The 23997-nt window shown below is 40.3% G+C and overlaps 1 protein-coding gene across 1 annotated transcript; it reads left to right on the top strand.

Annotated features, from left to right (window-relative positions):
- The first annotated feature begins 4216 nt into the window (after positions 1–4216).
- On the top strand, positions 4217–23742 carry LOC117501552 (glyceraldehyde-3-phosphate dehydrogenase-like). Its single transcript, XM_034160447.1, is given in 13 exon segments — positions 4217–4323; positions 12214–12261; positions 15960–16059; positions 16197–16306; positions 19393–19483; positions 20183–20298; positions 20473–20554; positions 21803–21954; positions 22232–22310; positions 22643–22726; positions 23177–23274; positions 23517–23540; positions 23542–23742. Coding segments are annotated over 12 exon segments (1014 nt in total). The 5' UTR covers positions 4217–4323; positions 12214–12226; the 3' UTR covers positions 23585–23742.
- Positions 23743–23997: the final 255 nt, after the last annotated feature.

The raw sequence follows: 23997 nt of genomic DNA on the forward strand, positions 1-23997 counted from the left end.
CCATCTCATCGGATCCTCTGCAGCTGCTGGGTCTGCTCACCTGCAACCTATCTCCAGTCAAGCCACTGCAGTATTTAACCGTGGCTCAGATCTTTCAGTCTCCATTGTAGTATAGACATATTGCCCTTATATCTCAGAGAAGATTTTTTTCATGATTTGTATTTCTGGTATTATTTTCCCAGACATTTATTTCCGTGTTTTTCTCTGTGCCTCAGATCCTCCTTGGATGCTCCACGACTGATCCACCAGAATCCTAGTTGCCACCTGCCTTGCTTCGGTCTTCCACCGCCTGTTTGATTCACTCATTTTCAACTCCTCTGCTGCTCAGCTGTTCCTGTCCTCTGCTGTCAGACCTCTCCAGCCAAGCTTGCCTACATCTCAACAAAATAAACTGTAAGAACTGTTCTCTGTCTCCAGGTTGTGTCTGCATTTTGGGTCCTATTTGTCAGTTGTTGGGTCAGCCATAACCATACACCATACAGTGTCATCCCGTTTTGAGTGAAAGGTCACATAAGCAGTTTGAGCTCGTGCAGTGGACATCACAGCATCTAAGACTGAGTCACTTGTGAACAATAATGAAGGTGATATTATTTTAATTAAAAACTATTGCTGATTCTTGGATTTAGGATCTGATCTTTTTCTCTGCCCCTGACTAAGGCAGCATCTATATATTTGGAGTTGGTCCCCAGGCACCAGACTGTGGCTGCCCACTGCTCCTAGTAATTGGAATGTGTATAATTGTAATTAGGATGGATTAAATGCAGAGGACAAATTTTGTACGTATGTGTATAATTTATTATTATTAGTGTGTTGCTTATTATAGGCTGTCCTCTATTACTATAGACAACATAGGCTTATTTTCACTTTTGATACTCTGTGTGCTTCTTACCCTGTGTGCTGCTATGCAATGCTCCTGGAACTTCAATTTCTCTGAAGAAGTCTTCCCAAGGGATTAATAAAGTTCTGTCTAATCTATTACTGTTATTTAGTTTATTGATGACAGGCCTGTTGACTTCTGTGACCTCTCACTTTTACAAAGCATGGACATGGTACAGTTTAGACTTTTTTTTTTTAGGTTTATCACCCTCCACTGTCTAATATTACATAATATAGACACTTGTCTCCATACATCCAATCATTCATCCATTGTGACTTCATATCTGGGGACAGGTTTAAGTCTCAGCAGCTCAATAAAGTACCTCAGGGTCCTTCTACCCAACCACATCATCCAGCTCCTCCTGGATAACCCCAATAGTGCAGCAGATAACTGAAACAATCGTGCAAATGGTGATACAAGCACCAAGGTTGGCACGAATACTCCTTAGACATTGCTTTTTTGAACAAACCGACTAGCCACTTGAATTTTCAGTAGGTGGCCAGGTAGGGGTCAATTGAAGAATTACACAGGGGTCAAAATTAAAAATGCTGAAATCATTTTGAAAACTACACCACGTTATTTGTGTGATCGCAAAGATTCCAAAAAGGTATAGATTGGGCTATCTATGACTGAATGATTAGGAGTTATGGGGTAAAAACAGCAAAAATGGTGACAAAGGTCAGTTTCAGTTTGTACAGGGGTCAAAAGTTAAAGTTGCTCCAATTTTGGTAAAATTGATGCAAATTATTAGTTGAGATAACAGGGTTTTAAAAAGGAATAGTTTGCACCATTTATCATGCTTAGTTATCATGTTACAGGGTAACATACGTATGTCATAGAATCCAATGTACGTTGACCTTGTTTGACCTTTACTTTGGAGACCAAACATTCAACACAATCAAAACTATTCCATTTATTAATCCTATTAGCTCAACCAATAATTTGTATCACTTTTCACCAAAATTAGAGCAACTTTAACTTTTGACCCCTGTAACTTTTGAACCCTTTGTCACCATTTTTGCTGTTTTTACCCCATAACTTCTGATCATTCAGGCATAGATAGTCAAAACTATACCTTTTTGGAATCTTTATGATCAGACAAATAATGTGTAGTTTTCAAAATGATTTCAGCATTTTTAATTTCAGCCCCTGTGTAATTCAATTGACCCTACCTGGCCCCCTATTGAAAATTCAAGTGGCCAGTCGGTTTGTTCAAAAGAGTAATGTCTAAGGAGTATTTATGCCAACTTTGGTGCTTGTATCACCATTTGCACGATTTTGCTCTAAATATTCTCTTAGCCGCTGCACTATAAAGTGTTCTCAGTCCAGATACATTATATCCCTCTGGGGTTATTTGGATCATCCGGGTCTCTACTCCAAGGTTGGCATGCCTGAAAACCCTCCAAAGGAAAGCATCTGAGTCAGGTCTGGAATCATGCATCAATGTCCTGCATCACTGCATCCACCACATCCACCTGAGATCCTGCATAGCAACCATCCAGGCAACTCCTTGGCCATGTCCAGTTGCTGGGGTCCTCAACACTGAGTCATGTGCGATGGATCATGACCAGAATGTCTTAGCTGGCATTCCCTACAAATGCACGTGATAGTGCATTGGTAAATCCAGGTTTGGGGGGGTCTGAAAAAGCCACCAGCACTGCATCATTTGCAAAAAGCAGCAAGTCAGTCTCGAGACCATCACTGAAGCAAGACTAACCCTTAGCCTTGAGATTCTGTCAATGAAAAACACAAATATAACTAGTGTCAAGACACAACCCTGATGGAGTCCAACACCCACTGAGATGATGTTTTACTTTCTGCATCCAAACACAAAATTATATTTTTGCACTTTGTCACAGGACTTAAATGACTAGTTCACTATTATCGTTGTCACACGTCAGTATTACCACCGTAGCCTGACAGAAAATGGGATGGTATTCTTCTGGGAGCTCAGCCTCTGTAATTTTAGTATGTCTAAATGCTGTTGGACAAGTCCAAGCTTTTCATAGACACTTTGCAGGAGCAGACTGCACATATCGGCACGTGACCCGTTTCACCAAATTCTCATGGGGGTAAAACGTTTGCTTATAGACAATCATGGAAGTTTAACCACAAACCAACATGTTTGTGCAGTTGGAGGAGAAAAGGAAAAAAAAGTCACACAGAGATGGCTATATTTGAATGCCTAATCAGTTGTTGCCGTAGCAACTGCATTTCTATTATAAAACATAATTGTGGTGAATCACAGGTCAAGTTGACTCGTATTTGCAGGTCTTATATACTTTAAGCACATGCGTGCACAAAAGAAATGTGTTTTTGATTTATCTTTTTCTTTTTAACTTGTTAAAAGTTTTATTCAGACTGTCAAAATTCACTGTGAGGGTTTTTTTGTTCCCCCTGCCATAGACTGGCATCCTGTTCAGGTCACGTGCTGTGACTCCAGCACCCCATGACCCTTGACTGGAGTAAGCGGGTATAGAAAAAAAATAATTTTTAAATCAGAATTGATCCCCATGACCTCCAACCTTTAACCCTGACTGCTGGCGGTCTCATCCTGACAAACATCGAGACAAGAACAAGACAATTCACAGTTCAGCTCCATCAAGATGCAGGATGAACGAATTTAATACTGAAAACACTGAAAAGTGCATTTAATGTATATATTTATTTTGAAAATCCAGAGTTGTTTAAGCTTTGTAAAAGATTTGATCAATATTATTGATTTCAGCAACCATTTAGTTGGACATCTGTTCCAGCTATTATTAAATAACCTTCCATGACCTGGCTTTTCAGCGTGCGTGCGTGCGTGTGCGTGTGTTTGTGTGTGTGAACAAGTCCTTTAAACCAGTTTGACTTGATTTTTGAAGAAACAGGCTCGTGCAAAGCGGACTGGGCGTGGCCGCGCGCGTGTTGTGTATAAATTCCAGCAGTGGCCCCGCCCCCACGCTCAGTCACTCCCTGACTCCTCTGAGGACGGATACATCTGAGCAAACGGTAAATAATTATTTTTTTTTTTCTTCCACAAAAGAGTTTAAATCAGTAATACCTTAAAGCCAGTTTACAGTTTTAAGCATTGACGTTCACTTTTGAGCTTAAATGTTGTGCGGTGAAGTGCTCAGGTGAGGGAAGAAGTTGTAATGCAGGACTCCAGAACCACCGTGTATTTAGTTTGATGTCTCCGATTAATGACACGGATAATACTTTGGCTGGGTTAGTTTAAGGCGTAATAACTGGCTTACGGTAGTTAACCTGCTACGTGACTTCCTGCGGTGACCTCCGCCCAAAACGCTAGTTTGGAAATTTACAGCAACTTTTGAAAGAGTTGACTGTTACGATTTCGAAACGTTTTGGCCGCGCGCGTGTTGTGTATAAATTCCAGCAGTGGCCCCGCCCCCACGCTCAGTCACTCCCTGACTCCTCTGAGGACGGATACATCTGAGCAAACGGTAAATAATTATTTTTTTCTTCCACAAAAGAGTTTAAATCAGTAATACCTTAAAGCCAGTTTACAGTTTTAAGCATTGACGTTCACTTTTGAGCTTAAATGTTGTGCGGTGAAGTCCTCAGGTGAGGTAAGAAGTTGTAATGCAGGACTCCAGAACCACCGTGTATTTAGTTTGATGTATCCGATTAATGACACGGATAATACTTTGACTGGCTGGGTTAGTTTAAGGCGTAATAACTGGCTTCCGGTAGTTAACCTGCTACGTGACTTCCTGCGGTGACCTCCGCCAAAACGCCAGTTTGGAAATTTACAGCAACTTTTGAAAGAGTTGACTGTTACGATTTCGAAACGTTTTGGGAAGTTCTCCATCATTAGTCTGCACAGTAACGCTGCAACTAACTATTTTTAACTTATTTTCTCTTGATTTTAGTTTTATGATTAATCTGTTAATGGTTAGTGTTGGGATTAGATTCTAGCAGTAACTTTCTACAGGATTCGCAGCTCTTAACTTTGTCCACAGGCTTAATCCAAATGAGAGTAAATTCGTTTTCTCCCCTCAAAATTCTACTCACAGCACCCCATAATAACAGCATGAAAGGTTTTTGGAGGTTTTTGCAAATTTATTAAAAATAAAAAAAAACAAATCACATGTACATAACTATTCATTATAGTGTTGGAGAGACGGAAACTTTTTGTACCACTGAATCAATATGTATGTATTTTATGTATTAAATATTTTTAGTCAGGGATGAACACTGCCAAAGTGGAACATTGATAGGAAAAATATTTTTGGAGAATCTACGGGCATTAGGTAACACTGAACAATGGGTGTTGATAACTACGTTATGGACTCGCACGTCATTCCAGCAGGGGGCGGTAAGTTATTATATTAAAAGCACGAGTGTGGTGAGTGATTTTATTTTGTAAGTTCAAAGTAAATATGTTAAAAATACATGAATGACACAAGAAAGTTGTTTTCATTCACTTATTTTCATTGTGGTCCATTTAAAAATCAAATGACAAAATATAAGTAAAAATAAGTGTGATAAAGAGAACCTAAACAACTTATAAATACATTTAGGCAGCAAATTAACATTAAAAATTCCATAATTAACAGAAGGTAAAAGGGTTGAGTTCCTTTTCTAAAAATTTTTGAGGTGTAAGGTTCTAAAGGCATTCTTGACTCACACGCTATTCCAACTCATTATACAAGCTTTGCTTAACTTATTACCACCCTTGAAAAATGTCAGCTACGTATTTTATAAACACTACCCAATCTAGAGCCCATGGATCCCCACGGGCAACACAATAGTGTATGTTTAATAATGAGCAATCAGATTTCTGACGTCCGCCAGTTCGTATCTGGATCACCTCCAAAATTAAGTGGAGACTTGCCCTAAAATCTAACTGTGGTGCAAATTTGGTGAGAATCGAAGAAGTAGTTTTGTCGTAATCCTTCAAAGACTAAAGTGAAACATGATCTGCAATCTGTATCCAATTCACCTCCAAAATTTAATGGAGTCTTCTTTCGCCTAATATGTATCTGTTGAAAATTGTCAATCTGTCAAGTAGTTTTGACGTAATCCTTCAAAGCCTAGAAATATTTCTCTTTTATGTACACTCATGGGTGCAATTTGGTGGGGGATGGGGGGAGATGTCCCCCCCACCTTTTCAACCAGGGGGGGCAGAATATGGTATGTCCCCCCCACCTTCTGACATATATGTGTGTACTTGAAACATGCCATGCCAGTCTTATGTGCAAACCATGTCAGCCTTATGTGCAAAACCATGTCAGAATAGTATCTGTGTTTCTGCAAGTTTGTATTTTTAGCAGCATTGACTTGTTTACAACACCTGTTTCTTGGTTGTCACATTCAGAGTTTTCTGGGACTGCATTTGCCCAGATTTGAAACCAAAAATAGTTGCCTCTAGGGACTCGTGTCTACACATAAGTATCAATGGACCATATGCTAATTTACTAAATTCTGAAAGTTAGAAAAGGAAATCAGAAAAACTATCTGAGACCTCAGAAAGCCCATCTGCAATTATTGCTTGATCTCCAAAATCAGTCTATGCAAGCAAATTTATGTTCAGTATGAGTGTTGTCATTAGTGCCACTTTGAAAATTAAATTCATAAGTAATTTATCCTAAACTTATGATCTGTTGTTTTTTCAAACTTATGCAAAAACAAATCGAGAAAAAAAATACAGTATGCGATAGTTAATAAGAGCCTGTTCTTTCATATTTATGAATACATTTTACCACATTGCAGTTATTTTTTTAATGAGAACTCAACCTATCATTCTTTTTGAGTTCTACACATGTGGTGATACCTTATTTACACCAGGATGTTAATAAAATCAATGCTGGCTATTCTCAGAATAAAGTACTTATATCCAGTTTCAAATTGCGTAAGTCAAATGGTGTCCACTTTATGGTCTTCTCAAAACATTAAAATTACTGTTCTGGATGCTCAGAATGCATCTGAGCTTATGTAGAAACCTTCGGCTTCTGTGGGGCCTAAAGTGGCCCCCACGCCCCCGGCCTATGGGCTTCGGCCCTGCGGGCCTCGCACCCACCCCCCCCCCCAATTTCTAGTTCTAAATTGCACTTTTGTGTATACTTAATGTGTCAGTATGTAAGTGTGTAAATCAGTAAGTATAGTCTCTATGTGCCAGTGTGAGTGTATAAATGTGGTTTATCTAATATAATGCTAGTCTGACCTAAATCTTTGTCTGGTCAGTTAATGAAACTATACATGCCAAAACTCTCCTCTCAAAAAACCCACAAAGTACAGAGGGATTGTGCCAGTTTATAAACACTGAGAGTTTGGTAACTCTGGCCCTGAATTCAAATAGGTGCTTGTGACGTAATAAGCTTCATTTGGGAGTCATAATTTTTCGCAGGGTGCAGCCGGGTGAAGCGAGCCATAGAAACATCTTGCAGCGAAACTTTTGCTTTGATACATAAATACTGTGTCGAGCAGTCAATTTTGAGCATAACATCGATAGTATTTACGCCCTTTGCTCAATACTTTGTTGATGCACCTTTGGCAGCAATTAGTCTCTAGTTTTCATGAATATGATGCCACATGCTTGGTGCACCTATCTTTGGGCAGTTTTGTCCATTCCTCTTTGCAGCACCTCTCAAGCTCCATCAGGTTGGATGGGGAGCATCGGTGCACAGCCATTTTCAGATCTCTCCAGATGTTCAATCAGATTCAGGTCTGGGCTCTGGCTGAGCCACTCAAGGACATTCAGAGTTGTCCTGAAGCCACTCCTGTGATATCTTGGCTGTGTGCTTAGGGTCACTGTCCTGTTGAAAGATGAACCATCACCCCAGTCTGAGGTCAAGAGCGCTCTGGAGCAGGTTTTCATCCAGGATGTCTCTGTACATTTCTTTACATCCCCACAGCATGATGCTGCCACCACCATGCTTCACTGTAGGGATGCTACCTGGTTTCCTCCAATCGTGATGTCTGGCATTCACACCAAAGAGTTCAGTCTTTGTCTCATTAGAAGAGAATTTTTCTTCTCCTGGTCTGAGTGTCCTTCAAGTGCCTTTTGGCAAACTCCAGGCAGGCTGCCTTGTGCCCTTTTTTTGAGGAGTGGCTTCTGTCTGGCCACTCTACCATACAGGCCTGATTGGTGGATCACTGCAGAGATGGTTGTCCCTCTGGAAGGTTCTCATCTCACATCTCATCAGAGGAATGCTGGCGCTCTGACAGAGTGACCATTGGGTTCTTGGTCACCTCCCTGACTAAGGTCCTTCTCCCTGATCGCTCAGTTTAGACAGGCAGCCAGCGCTAGGAAAAGTCCTGGTGGATCCGAACTTCTTCATTTACGGATGATGGCGGCCACTGTGGTCATTGGGACCTTCAAAGCAGCAGAAATGTTTCTATACCCTTCCCCAGATTTGTACCTCAAGACAGTTCTGTCTGAGGTCTACAGACAATTCCTTTGACTTCATGTTTGGTTTGTGCTCTGACATGCACCATCAACTGTGGGACCTTATATGTAGACAGGTGTGTGTCTTTTCAAATCATGTCCAATCAACTGAATTTGCCCCCGCTGGACTTCAATTAAGCTTCAAGTCAAGGACTGTTAGAAACAGGATGGAAAAAGACTGCGAATACCTACAACATTGATTTCTCTTTTATTTATTGCAAAAATCTAAAAAAAAAATTGTCATTATGGGGTATTTATGTGTAGAATTTTGAAGGAAAAAAAGAATTTCATCTATTTTGGAATAAGGCTGTAACATAAAAAAAATGTGAAAACCCTGAAGCGCATTAATACTTTCCAGATGCACTGTACCTTGCATTCAAATATATTTTGGCTAAATTTAAGATGGTATCAATGGGGGGGGGAGATACCTCTCCTCAGCTTTACGTCTTCCTGAGACAAATGGGCAGATAAATTCCGAGCATACTTACAAGGCTGCAACAACTAAGTTATTTTTACTTCCTTCGTTGGCAGAGGTTATGTTTTTCTCCCTCTTTGTTTGTCTGTTTGATTGTGAACAGCCTAGAGCTGACAGTCTTTCATATATCGTTATGAAATTTTTATTGAACAAGGTTCATATCCTGATAGGCAAGAACTGATTCAATTTTCAGGGTCGTAGGTCAGAAAAATCCTGGAAATAAAATCCCTGTCTTTAACATTGAACAAATTTAAAGGAGACCTGCATTGGAAAAAAATGCAGTCAGATTTTTTTTGAACAAAAAATGACTTACATTTACACATGAGATCCTTCTGAATGTAGTAAAGTAAATCGCAATGAAAATCTACTGTCTTTCGCCTCCGGTACCATCGCGGGATATGGAGGCGAGACCCGCAAAGAATCCCAGTCATTAAAAATGTATAAACCTCTCAGCGTCCATGGAGCTCTGGGGCTCCAATTGCCGAGACGTGCAGTGCTGTGGATAGAAGTCTGTCCTTGCAGCAACAGGTGTACCGGCCGCTTCGCATTAAAACAGCGAGCGTAATCTCAGGACTTGTGCCAAGTGTGCTGCAGCTCCATTCAGTAGACAGGTGATGGCGGTGTCGTGCACTGAATCTAGCACAACACCGGCTGCAAAGCAGACACGGGCGGTGTGAGTGGCCCGCGTTGGCGGTTAACGAGCCCGCAGACTTAATAAGCGCAGCAGAGGCAGAGAGCGGGAGAGGAAGAACAGCGCCCGCTGTCGATGTCGTTGCTGATCTGAGCACACAGATCTGTATCTCATTCATTGCAGCTTACTTTTGGATGTTGAAACCAGGACGTGTATAAGTAACATTACTAACAGATAAAATCAATTTCAGTGCGGGATCGGACTGAAGGCGGGAGCGCATCGTCTTGTCCCTGACATCATGGAAATGATACGGCTGTACAAACTTTTCAGAGGGCTAAATTTTAGCTGCAAATTTGTCATTTTTAAACGAAGATTTCTCCGCTGAATTACAAATTTGGGCTTACAGATTTACTTTACTGCATTCACAAGGGTCTTATAAATACATATCAGCTATTTCTTTCTGAAATCTGACCACATTTATTTCAATGCAGGTCTACTTTAAAAATATTTGTTATGGTCAATAAAGATAAAATTTCTTTCATAGTTGAGTGTTATCGACTGCCAAAGTTTGATCCAGATCTGATCCAGATTACAGATTTTTGTGGCCATTTAGATTTAACATTGAAAACACCATTTAATGTATATTTTACGTTGCATCTTAATCAAATGTGCCTCTCATATTTGAAAGTGAGGTGCAGCCGCACTCACAATCACCTGACAAAGTTCGATCCGGATTGTGGATTTTGTGCCCATTTGGTGTACATTTTGGTGTACATTTCAGTCGGGAACCAAGTGTCAAAAAGCAATGACAAATTGTGCATAGCAAAGATAACCAATGTTCTCTGAAAAGAATTCAGAAACCAAAGAAGTTGAGGGGAAAAAAAAAAACAACTTGACAACACCATAAAAAAAACTAAATACATACTCTTGAGTTTTGATCACATCTAATTTAGCTCATGAAAAGCCAGTTCTAACAGCAGTTTGACCTTCAATTTTTTTTAAAGGCAAAATTTTGTGGTGGAGGTTGGCACTCTTCAAGCACGGTGCTCTAGTCTTTATCTGCGAGTCTGAATATTTTCTTGATGAGTGCATTTGTTCTTTGGGCCACAAATTTATAAAATGGTGTAAAATGTCCGTCTGTTAGAGCCCACGATGACATTCTCAAATGTCTTGTTTTTCCCCATAATAGATCTTTTAGTTCACTGTAAAGAGGAGGAAAACCAGAAAATCTTCACTTTCAAGAAGATGAATTCAGAATTTGCACATTAAAAAATAAAACATGCTCAAAATGATTATTTACTGAGATTGTGATTAATTTAACTGAATTGTTGTTTAACGGATTAGTTGTTGCAGTTCTGCTATACAGTCTGACACTGGTGTGAATACAGGTGTTTTTTCAGGGGGGGCAACAGTGTTTAAAACCTAAAATATGTCAGGTTTGAACTGCTTTGAGTGGAAACTGATTAAACTCAAACACACCACCTAAACTCCCCACTGGTGCTATTTGACCTAAAATGCAGGTAGTTCACAGAATGGACTTCTGATTAGAAATATGTTAAATGCCACAAGGGGGCTGTCCATTATTGGCCCCAATATGAGGAAATCAGGCCAGACTGTTAAACCCATAGCCAATATTTGTAACCTTATTTCTTACCCTTACTTAATTTTTATCAGCTTTTATACAGGTATTGTAGATTACACCTGATTTATGTATGGTTCCTTGAGTGGGGTGTTGAATGTGCCAATGGTTGCTCTTTAAGCCTGGTTCACACGACAGAATTTTAAAATTATCTGTAGGTTTCCAAAACCTGAGACCACACACGTGAAGATTAAAAAATCATGGATCCAACAGGTTTGGTCGTACAGTGTGTGGTGTTCAGCCACACGGTAAGGACAACACCACACACGAACAGATTTCACACACGAACATTTACAGTTCAGACAGGAAATCTCTCGAGATTAAACGTGACTTCAGAGTAAACAAACGGAGGTACTTTGTGGACTATTTACAACAGAGGGAAGAAATGATACAAACAGAAAAAGAAAAGGTGCTCTTTAAAGGAGTGGAGACAGCGCGACCACTGGACTTTCTGGTAAGTCAGAACAGCTGTTTTGATTTTATTTTCCGCTCCGTATGTCCGTCACCTAGCTTTGATTGGCTGCACGTCACATTCAGCAGGCTGCATGCTCGTTTGTGGTCGGAGGACACCACACACGCTGCGATATCGGGCCAAAAAAAATCCAACATGTTGAATATCCCCGATTTGCGATTGGAGCGTTCCTGACACCCTTCCGAGCAGATCAGAGCACTCTTAACACACCACATACGGGAGGAATATCTGATAAGATTATCTTTAGCGTCATCACCATTGTTGGGGCATCCTTAAGATTGTCGGAAGGGGAAGATCGGGTCCAAAATCGGCCTAATTATCCTGCCGTGTGAACCCGGCCCTAGTGTTGTGGGACTGCTTCTTGCCTCGGCCCTTCCATTGTCCTCTTGTGGGCGGAGCTGTGGTGAATCTCATGGAAGTGGGAGATTTGCCACCGTTTTATAGCCTCCAGATTACATCACATTAGTCAATTGGGTATCAAAAATCAGTAATGGGGAATAGACTTAAAGACTAGATGTGCCAGCAGAAATTTAACTCCAGGACTGTTACATTACAAATCTGGCCTTTTTAATCACTCTACAGACTTGATGTTTAAATGTTTTGCAGGATCTTTTGAGACATTCTGCACAAACTTCAGCATCTAACACTGGTCTGTGAATCTTCTCTCAGATCTGAAGCAGCTTTATGTGAATTGTGAGGTTAATGTTTCGTTTAAATTCTTTCTAGTGAGTACTTGACCATGGCTGGCAGACGGGTGAAGATTGGTATCAATGGGTAAGTTTGGTGGGGTTTTTTTGTTTCTTGGCTCCTGTGTTTTTTCAGTGGGATTGATGTGTGCTGTGAGTACAGTTGGCGTGTTGTAGTTGAGCATTGCTTCACTATGGGATGACCACATAGTGCTCTACCACCACCCCCATGAGGTTTGAAGCGGAGTGTATAACTGAGATTTGCACATTTAACCCTTTGGTTGATGGATGACCCACTAAAACCAATGATGGCTATGATAGTACAGGTTCTAAGCAAAAGTATTCTTCAGATTATGAAGAAAGCATGAAACTTGGCACATGTAGCACAGGGTATATAGAAAATAATTAGGGGTGGAAATCACTGATTTTTTTTTTTAAGATAACCACCAGTGTGCTAAAAATGACTACTTTTTAATACTTCTGTCCTTTAATAGTTCTGTCCTTGCACACTTTGTTTTTTTTATTATGACTGATGGTGAAATTCTTTAAAAAAAAAAAAAAAACTCTCAAAGCAATGTGTTGTAGTCTTAGAAGTGCATTCCCAACATGTTTACCCCCACTGCCTTTGACTTTCACATTGCAACTCATTACTTCAAGAAATGACGGCAATTGTAATGTAAGTTTTGCTGTTAATTTTTGTGATGTTGAAAGATTAATATTGCATGCATAACATATAATAGTCTTGAATTTCAGAGGCAGTGGTCAGAACCAGTAAAGAATGGTCCAGATACATAGTTAAGAGAATAGTTTTTTTTGTTTGTTTTTGTTCCAGGCATGAGTATAATGATCGCTTACTTCTCAGTAACTCAAGCATGCAGAGGGTTATGCAAGTGAAATGCCCAGATTTGCACCAAAATATGTGCTTGTGAAGGATGTGCAGAGTAGATGACTGATACATTTTGTTGCTTTAACATGTATATTGTGACACATATAACTTGTTAAAGGCTTGTCATTTTTATTTTGAGAGAAATAAATGGACATTACATGTTTCTTTAGCATTTTGTGAAAAACTAAGCTGCAGATTCAGATAATATTGCATAATATCTTTCGAAACTGCCACTTGCTGAATATTTACATGTAGCTCTTTTTGTAAGTTTAAAGCTGTTCCAATATGATTTTTTTTTTTTGTCTGAATATAGCCAGTTGACTGTCATACAAGTAGAATCATGCATTTGCAGATATATATGTGAAATGACTTGATAACACCAAACGTTTGCATACATTGACATGATAATCCAAATTGGTTAATCACCACACAGATGATGAGCCTATTCTATTCCAACCTATTATTTGCAGTAACACCTTATTTGTTACTTCATTTCTGAAGAGTGCTTAGGATAGAGACTAGACAGAAAATGTAAATTTTGATTATTGATGCCATTGTAAATGATTTGTATAATGGCCACATCATATAAAATGTGTTCCATTTTTACAGTTACTGAGACCTGTTATTTGGACATCATTGCAATTAGTGAGAAATGTTGATTTTTACACGTTCAAGCTGTGATTTGCAAATAAAGTGCGTTTATTACATCCGCCAAGGACGTAATAAAATGACCTGCAGGATTACATCAAAATTACTGCACGGATCTTGATGAAATTTACACCACAGATAGATATTAGGCCATGAAAGACTCCATTAAATTTGGAGGTGATCTGGATCCGGTTCTGGATTCTGGATCACATTTCACTTTATATAGTCTTTGAAGGATTACGTCAAAACTACTTCATGGATTCTCACCAAGTTTTCACCTCAAATTACATATTAGGCCATGGCAGACCCTGCTAAATTTTGGAGGTGATTCCGTTTGGCACACGTCAAAAATCCCTGATTGCTCTTGTTATCTATATGTATTTACATTAATTTTCTTTTGGTGGCCATCTTGAAAAATCACATGCATCGCCTACTTAATTTACATATTTCACTGGTGTCCACCACTTAAATTGTTAATTATAACCTAAAGATTGAGTGGGAAAAGCTTCAGGCTGTTTTCAAAATGTGAACAATTGGCCCATTTGTGGCATCTTAGAACATGTACTACAAGTGATGCTACCCATTCCTGTCCTTGGACAGGATAGTCTGTGAGTGGCTAGGGTTTATCAGAGCGAAAATAGGAAATGCATTTGGGGCGGCTGGAGCCTATCCCAGCAGTCATATGGCATGAAGCGGGGTACACCCTGTACAGGACGCCAGTCTGCCGCAGGGACACACCATGTGGAATTTATTTATTCATTGAGGTTTTTGGATCTGGTTCTGGTTGTTGACTGAGTTATCTGTTGATATCCACCTTTCACACTCTTTTGTCAGCGGGCACATTCCGTTTATCTTCCTCATCCATTTTTAGCCTGCAATCTTTCTGTTCAGAGGCCATGTGACTGGGGTTTTCAGATAGACAACAGTGAAACGATTCTTTCTTTCAGCAGTTGCTGCTGAGTGGTGTCAGTTTTAGGTCGGTGCCCAGCACTCTGCTTCAGAGACCAGAGTTGGGCTTCAAGCCCACGGATGGTTTGGATTGGGGCTTCTGCCAAATTGGTGTGGAAAACAAATGCAGCATGTGGTCATAAAGATGTGGCACCTCACGCTCATAATGTTGGTCGTTGTTTTTGGGAATCACTAAGTGTGTATCAGTAATTTACCAAAAGGATCAGCTGTTTGAGAGATGCCTTTTGACCGTTCATTAAATCAATGATCCAACCTGAACCTGTCAACATCTTCAGTACCAGAAGAAGCAAATCGGCAAGCCAATTAACAGAAACTGATCCACTTTAATCTGTGATCTGAATAAAGGTTTAAACTCACTGTTTGTGGATTACAAGACAGCCTGTTCAGAATGTCTGAGCAGGGAGGTGGTTTGGAAAATTAAGTGCTCAGTACAAATTAATGGGGTTGGTCTATTCAACATTTAAAAACAGTGTGTGTAAAATTATAAAATATGATGGAGCGCTCTGACCCTGCTGACCTCACAGTGGCATGCAGAATAAAAGATGGGTGGGGGTTTCATTTTTGATCATCTGACTCCCAAACAAATCAGCCTCCATTCATGGTATCCTTTTAGATCACATTTTGAGCAAAGCTGCTTCATTTTGTCTTTGTCGCGAATGTAACATGCTTTTACTTTGAAGTAATAGTTTAAAGTTAACAAACAGTAATTTTTGAGACACTTTGAATGGGTTTTTCTTTATTTTGCTCTGAGAGAGGTCATTGTGCTCTCTTGTCCTGGTTGAATTTGAGCAGGTTCAATATAAAATCAGTTACACTCGTGTCCGAACAGCTCTGTTCCTGTTCCGGATTCGTTCAGGCGTGTCCCCGTTGGACCTCCTGTTCCAGCAGCCATGTTATTCTGAAGCACACTTCAGCTTCCTGTGCAGTTTTTCTCCTCAGTTTCCAGCCTGCATTCCTTTTATGGACACTTTTGAGTTGGAATGGATTAATGCCACCTGCTGGACAGCTAAAGGAAGTTCAGTTTTGCACACTAAAGTGGATGAGTATTTGTGGGTTCATTGGAGTGAAAATCCACCTAAACTTTGTTCCTTAGTCTCATATAGGGTAACAATGTTTGAATATAACAAATACAATATTACAATCATTTAATCTTGAAAACTTTTGAGGCCCTTGGACTCAGGTAATGTCCAATAAACTGCCAGCTGCAAAAATGTAAAATAAATAAGGGCGTGACTGTGACCTTGCTGACATCACGAGTTTTGAGCGCACCATTTTTCTTTCAGGTTTGGTCGCATCGGCCGTCTGGTGACACGTGCCTCTTTCATAGGCAATAATGTGGAGGTGGTGGCTGTCAACGACCCCTTCATTAACCCGCACTACATGGTGAGAGGACCAGAGGAACTAGTCATTAATGTTATGAAATAGGATTTTTTTTTTTTTTTGTAACTCTTCTTGCTGCCTTTAAGAGGATAAAGTGTAGACAGAGTTGCATCATAAAGTAAGATTGTGTTCTTCTTCAGGCGTATTTGTTTAAGTATGACTCCACCCACGGGATCTGGAAAGGCGGCGATGTCCAGGCTGAGAACGACATGCTGGTCATCGGAAAAACGAAAATCAAGGTCTTCCAAATGTATGTAAAGATAAAGGTTCACTTATTGATTGGAAAAACTCATGACTGCCCCCCCCCACACACACACACACACACAAACCTCAAGTCAAACCACTCAAATATAGTTTGAAAACACTGAACTTAAAGTACCTTCAGTGCAGAGCTGATGTAGTACACCATGAACCTGAACAGACTGCCAACGTCAGTTTGAATTGTCTCAGCGACAGTTGGGTATTTTGTCTGGTCCTGAGAGCAAATTAGTTTGTCTCAGGTGCTCTGGCCATTTTTAGACCAAATTGGTTTAAATTAAGCAATTATTTTAAGGAAGCTATAACCAAGGTTGGGTAGGATTACTTTGAAATGTAATCAGATTACAAGTAATCCAAATGTATGTACATACATACATGTAATCCATGTGTATTCTTTCAAAGTAATCCTATCCAACCTTGGCTATAACCATCACTATCGGCTGTCAAAAACTTTATGGTTTGATTCCTATTTATACAGCAACGTAAGTCACCCAAGGTGCCTCACACACGCAAGGCAACATTAGATTAGATAGAACTTTATTAATCTCTTGGGAAGACTCACTCAGTGAAATTGATGTTCTAACAGCATTGTGTAGCAGCACACAGGGTAAGAAGCACAGAGTATCTAAAGTAAAAATAATTTGCAAAATGTAAATATAAATATGTACCAGAAATACTGCCTGCTACTGGTTTACTGGCTACTACTGTTCCTGTCCTCTGTCTTACTGTTACTACTCCCAAAGCTATTAAACTTGACTTGTAACTTTTTTGGCCTTTTTTTTTTTTTCTTTTTCTCCAATAAATCAGTTTTAGTAGACATTTTCTGATTAATCAATTCACCTGGTTAACTTCAATCAATCAATCAATCAATTTTTTTTATATAGCGCCAAATCACAACAAACAGTTGCCCCAAGGCGCTTTATATTGTAAGGCAAGGCCGTACAATAATTATGTAAAACCCCAACGGTCAAACGACCCCCTGTGAGCAAGCACTTGGCTACAGTGGGAAGGAAAAACTCCCTTTTAACAGGAAGAAACCTCCAGCAGAACCAGGCTCAGGGAGGGGCAGTCTTCTGCTGGGACTGGTTGGGGCTGAGGGAGAGAACCAGGAAAAAGACATGCTGTGGAGGGGAGCAGAGATCGATCACTGATTAAATGCAGAGTGGTGCATACAGAGCAAAAAGAGAAAGAAACAGTGCATCATGGTAACCCCCCAGCAGTCTACGTCTATAGCAGCATAACTAAGGGATGGTTCAGGGTCACCTGATCCAGCCCTAACTATAAGCTTTAGCAAAAAGGAAAGTTTTAAGCCTAATCTTAAAAGTAGAGAGGGTGTCTGTCTCCCTGATCTGAATTGGGAGCTGGTTCCACAGGAGAGGAGCCTGAAAGCTGAAGGCTCTGCCTCCCATTCTACTCTTACAAACCCTAGGAACTACAAGTAAGCCTGCAGTCTGAGAGCGAAGCACTCTATTGGGGTGATATGGTACTACAAGGTCCCTAAGGTAAGATGGGACCTGATTACTCAAAACCTTATAAGTAAGAAGAAGAATTTTAAATTCTATTCTAGAATTAACAGGAGGCCAATATGGGTGAGATATGCTCTCTCCTTCTAGTCCCCATCAGTATTCTAGCTGCAGCATTTTGAATTAACTGAAGGCTTTTTAGGGAACTTTTAGGACAACCTGATAATAATGAATTACAATAGTCCAGCCTAGAGGAAATAAATGCATGAATTAGTTTTTCAGCATCACTCTGAGACAAGACCTCTCTGATTTTAGAGATATTGCGTAAATGCAAAAAAGCAGTCCTACATATTTGTTTAATATGCGCTTTGAATGACATATCCTGATCAAAAATGACTCCAAGATTTCTCACAGTATTACTAGAGGTCAGGGTAATGCCATCCAGAGTAAGGATGTGGTTACACACCATGTTTCTAAGATTTGTGGGGCCAAGTACAATAACTTCAGTTTTATCTGAGTTTAAAAGCAGGAAATTAGAGGTCATGCATGTCTTTGTCTGTAAGACAATCCTGCAGTTTAGCTAATTGGTGTGTGTCCTCTGGCTTCATGGATAGATAAAGCTGGGTATCATCTGCGTAACAATGAAAATTTAAGCAATACCGTCTAATAATACTGCCTAAGGGAAGCATGTATAAAGTGAATAAAATTGGTCCTAACACAGAACCTTGTGGAACTCCATAATTAACTTTAGTCTGTGAAGAAGATTCCCCATTTACATGAACAAATTGTAATCTATTAGACAAATATGATTCAAACCACCGCAGCGCAGTGCCTTTAATACCTATGGCATGCTCTAATCTCTGTAATAAAATTTTATGGTCAACAGTATCAAAAGCAGCACTGAGGTCTAACAGAACAAGCAGAGATGAGTCCACTGTCCGAGGCCATCATTTGTAACCTTCACTAATGCTGTTTCTGTACTATGATGAATTCTAAAACCTGACTGAAACTCTTCAAATAGACCATTCCTCTGCAGATGATCAGTTAGCTGTTTTACAACTACCCTTTCAAGAATTTTTGAGAGAAAAGGAAGGTTGGAGACTGGCCTATAATTAGCTAAGATAGCTGGGTCAAGTGATGGCTTTTTAAGTAATGGTTTAATTACTGCCACCTTAAAAGCCTGTGGTACATAGCCAACTAACAAAGATAGATTGATCATATTTAAGATCGAAGCATTAAATAATGGTAGGGCTTCCTTGAGCAGCCTGGTAGGAATGGGGTCTAATAAACATGTTGATGGTTTGGATGAAGTAACTAATGAAAATAACTCAGACAGAACAATCGGAGAGAGTCTAACCAAATACCGGCATCACTGAAAGCAGCCAAAGATAACGATACGTCTTTGGGATGGTTATGAGTAATTTTTTCTCTAATAGTTAAAATTTTGTTAGCAAAGAAAGTCATGAAGTCATTACTAGTTAAAGTTAACTTGCCAATAAATAAATCATAACTTTAATCAACTTTAACATTAATCTTTCAATGAATAAAATGTTTGTGTGGCCCTGCCCACTCAGTCTGTCTGAGTCAGCCCACGCTTTGTGTGCGACCTGTGCAGGAAGGATCCAGCTGAAATCCCGTGGGGGTCTACAGGTGTAGACTACGTGGTGGAATCCACCGGTGTTTTCACCACTGTGGAGAAAGCTTCGGTAAGTTAATCTGCATAAAGTTCAAAGGACATTATTTTATTTATTTTTTGCTAACACATCAGTATTCTTAAGCAGTTTCAGTATGTTGGGGTCCAGTTAATCGACAGTTAGAGGAAATAAGCATGTCATAACTTTAAATAACCACACACAAGCTTTAATGAAACATCCTACCCAAGCGTAGCCTGTTAGCTCTTAGTTCAGGATTTGTGAGACGGGGCATGTTCTGGCTTCATGAACCAAGCAGGGTCTTGCCCACCCCCCCACCCCCCTTAACCGTTTATGGGTTGGTCGGGATGTGGGTGGAGTAAGAACAGCCACAAACTGGTTCTTCAGGGTCTCCATAGACTCTGGGTGACATCATGTACTGTGCGTGTGTCTGTCTGTTATGATCTCAACAGTTATGATGGAAGATATTGTTGCTATGACAAAGTCGGATCATCGCGCTGAATTGCTGCGGATTTCCAGCACAAATCCAGCGCGGCCATGTTTAAATAATTTTCTGATTTGGAGCTCATACTTTCAGAGATGCCATGAATACTTCATAAGATCATTATTAACATCGTGAGCCGAGAGGGAGTGCGCATCCCTGCAGATTTTATTTAAAAACTAGTGTTTTTAGGGAAAATGTACATGTTGGCTGTCTCACAAGTTCATATGATCCCAACGTTTGTCCTCTTACACCTTTTCTCTCTTCCTCAGGCTCACCTGAAGGGCGGAGCTAGACGAGTGGTGATCTCCGCTCCCAGTGCAGACGCACCTATGCTCGTCATGGGTGTCAATCACGAAAAGTACAACAAGTCCATGACGGTTGTGAGGTGAGTGTGCGGCGCTTTGACCTTCCAAGCAGAAAGTTTACCACTGTGACGGATGACACAGTGCAGCTGTAGGGTTTCTTTATTTATTTCAATATGTTTTTGGGTTGTTACGTGTGCCATAACCAGGTCCACCTTTATTCAGGGCATTTCTAATGCACCTCACTGTCTCCATAGCAACGCTTCCTGCACAACCAACTGCCTGGCTCCCCTTGCCAAGGTCATACATGAGGAGTTTGTCATCATCGAGGGTCTCATGGTAAAAATAATCACACCTTCATATTTATTTTAAAGTGGTGCACTCTCATTTTAGTCTTAATCAGTTTTAAGTTCCTGAAATAAATCTATAAGCAAGTATTTTATCCAAAAACATCAACTAAAACTCACCCAGATTGTCTAAATGTTCCATTGTTGGTTAAAAGAACTTCTAGACTCTGGTCAGTTCTGGAAGCTTCCACAAAATTATCCTGTATCACTTTGTTGTAAAACCTTATTGGAAAATAACCATTTTGCCTCTCAGGAGTGCCAGCTTTTTACTGTAATGTTGTTTTTTGGTTGAAGTGGACACATCCTGCTGTAAAGGTGTCCTTCAGCAAACATTCTTTGTGTTCCAGAAACTTCAGAGGAGTCATTGCTCTTCAAGATGATGCTTTTACACCAATATAAACTGCTGGTTATTTAAAAAAAACAAAACATTTTTCTTTTTTTAAATAAACTTCATGAACCCAAAGTCTTTAGAGGTTTTCATGTTTAGTTTGTTTGTGTGTGGTCAAACCCAGAATTCCCACATTTGAAAAGCTAAACGTCCCAGACTGCAAATCTTCCATGTGATTATTTTTCCTCCCATCATCGCTGAAATTCCAAATGTGCAGCTTCAATATGTGAAATAAAAATTTAACTTTTGAAGCTCTAACTTTAAAGCTTTGTCAAGATGAGTCTCATTTCTTGGGATTTAAGAAGTAATTTTTTTTTTTCGACTTCAGTCTTTCATTGGGTTTCACTAAAGCAGAGGCATTATGCATATGCACACTGATTTGGCATAACTTTTACACAGTGGTGGGCACAGTTCCGATAACGATAATTATCGAAGATAATGTTTTCATTATCGGATTATCTTTTTAGATAACTTTAAAAACCATTATCGGACTAATTATCTTGCAATAAATTTTTGTCCGATAATTTTTAGACCGATAACGTGGTAAATGAAGCTGAACAGCTACAAACATTTATAAAATTTAAAATCAGTTGAGCACCTACCTGTTAAATGTTTCATAGCTGATGCAAAACAGTGAAGAGCTGCTTCAAGAAGAAACCACTCTATCCTCTGCAGGCAACCTCCTGCTCTGGAAATGAGCACACAAACCTCTGTCACCAGGCTGCTGGATTTAAGAATAAACACAATTCACTGGCCACATGCAGTATTTTAGCTGATTGTTTGTTTTTGGTTAGACGTTTTCACATCTAATAAGTTCGACCGGTTTCTCAAGTCAATATTTGATGTCCTCAGAGCACCGTCCACGCCACCACTGCCACGCAGAAGACTGTGGATGGGCCCTCTGGTAAGAATTGGAGAGACGGACGTGGTGCCTCCCAGAACATTATCCCCGCCTCCACCGGTGCAGCCAAGGCTGTGGGCAAAGTCATCCCCGACCTCAACGGGTAAGTTTACCCTGCGCAGCTTGAGATCAGGTGCTTTGCAACGCATTCATCCAAACTGTTTAAAATGTGACATCAATTAACAGCACCACCTACTGGTGTAGGTTTATTTTAAAATAGCTGTCTGGTTGGTGTAGTGTGTGTCTGTTATTTACTGCAGCAAGAAAATAAAAATGGCCTTTTTGCAGGCAGACAAAAGTATCTTGAGCTCATTCTTCTGGGTTTCTGGTAAATTTGAATAAGGCGACGTGTGCTGACTGTTTTGCTTTGATTCTGACAGAAAGCTGACCGGGATGGCGTTCCGTGTTCCAACCCCCAATGTGTCTGTGGTGGACCTGACTGTTCGCCTGCAGAAACCTGTAAGTGGCATGTAGCGTCTGGCTAACCTTCTTTTATCTGAGATTTTTTTCCTCTTGAGACTTGAGTTTTTATTTTATTTTTTTTTTTATTGTTATTGAAGTTGGATGAGAATTGTGGAGGTCATGTTTGAAGGTTTTCTCATTGATCTATTTTGTCCACCGTAGAATAAATGACTCATTTCAAGAGCAGCCTGAAAAAGGGGGGACCATTCTGACATCAGCATTTGTTGAAAGAACTTTTGATGCTTTACCACAATCTGAACAGGCTCTGGAACAAAGTGCCCCACCCCTTTAATTTTTTTTTCTTCTTTTTCGTTTCTTGTCTTTCTCAGGCAAAGTATGAGGACATCAAGAAAGCTATCAAAGCTGCCGCAGATGGACCCATGAAGGGAATTCTGGGATATACAGAGGATCAGGTACAGTGGGGAAAAATGTGTCCATGCACTTCGGGAAAAAGTTGTGGTGGTGGAGTGTGGATATGCATTACAATGTCAGTAGGTGGCAGCAGAGTGCCATTCCTAAAGTACCTTGCAGTTTTGCTCCCTACACACCGGGAGCAATAGGGGATTAAAGGCCTTGCCCAAGGGCCCTTAGTGATTTTCCAGTCAGGTGGGGATTTGAACCCATGATCTTCTGGACTCGAGCCCAACACCTTAGCCACTAGACCATCACCTCCCCTATCATCAAACTTGGTTTGTGTGTTAGGTGTGGTGACTCCAAGAAGGCTCTTGATCTGGGGGTCAGAAGATCAAAATCACCAAACTGTACTTAGTAAAAGCTTTCTGCACAAAAGTGCCACTTGTCAGTATTAAGGTTATCAAAGTGGGACTGTTGATTAAAATGTTTGTGTGCATCTTTGTGTTCAGGTCGTGTCCACAGACTTCATAGGTGACTCTCACTCCTCCATCTTCGATGCTCTTGCTGGCATCGCACTCAACGACAACTTTGTCAAGCTGGTGTCATGGTATGTACACAAACCCATTCAGCGTCTGAAATCGCACATTTCAAAGAAACAGGAGTTCGCTTTAATGGGGCCAAACCCCCTAAAGTCAGTCACAGGTCTGATCGCCAGGATTTTAATCCAGAGTGTGATAGTTCTGACCCAGGATCAGCTGTAACCACTGACTTGTGTCTTGGCTTTTACGCTGTATTTGAATAAAATAAACATGCTGAGAAAGGTTTGTACTTCCTTTTCATCCTCTGCAGGTATGACAACGAGTTTGGCTACAGTCAGAGTGTGTGACCTGGTCGCCTACATGTTCTCAAAGGAGTGAACCTTTCATCATTCGCTCTGTCACCTGTGCCGTCTTCCTGGGAGCCACCTCTTTATATATTTTTTAAGCATAAAGACCTGTGCCAGCAGGGGCACTTCAGTGCCCCTCTATACAGTCCTGGTTGGTGTTGCACTTTACATGAATAAAGTAAAATCTGTTGACATCTGCAGCTTCCTGAGTCACTGAGGAACATCTCCTTAAACCTTAAATGAGTTCTAGGTGGATGGTCTCACTGCTGTGGTGTCCAGTGAATGCGTGGACCGGGTGTCGTCACAGTGTGAATGCTGGGAATGTAGTTGCCTTTGTTGGTACAGAATGGTTTGTGGGGCACTTTGGGGATTGGGCCTAAGTCTACTAGGTCGCACATCAAATAATTACTTTTGCACTGGAGGAAAAGCTGTGCTTCACAAAAA

The sequence above is a fragment of the Thalassophryne amazonica genome, chromosome 20, assembly GCF_902500255.1.
Source record: "Thalassophryne amazonica chromosome 20, fThaAma1.1, whole genome shotgun sequence".
Lineage (NCBI taxonomy): Eukaryota > Metazoa > Chordata > Actinopteri > Batrachoidiformes > Batrachoididae > Thalassophryne > Thalassophryne amazonica.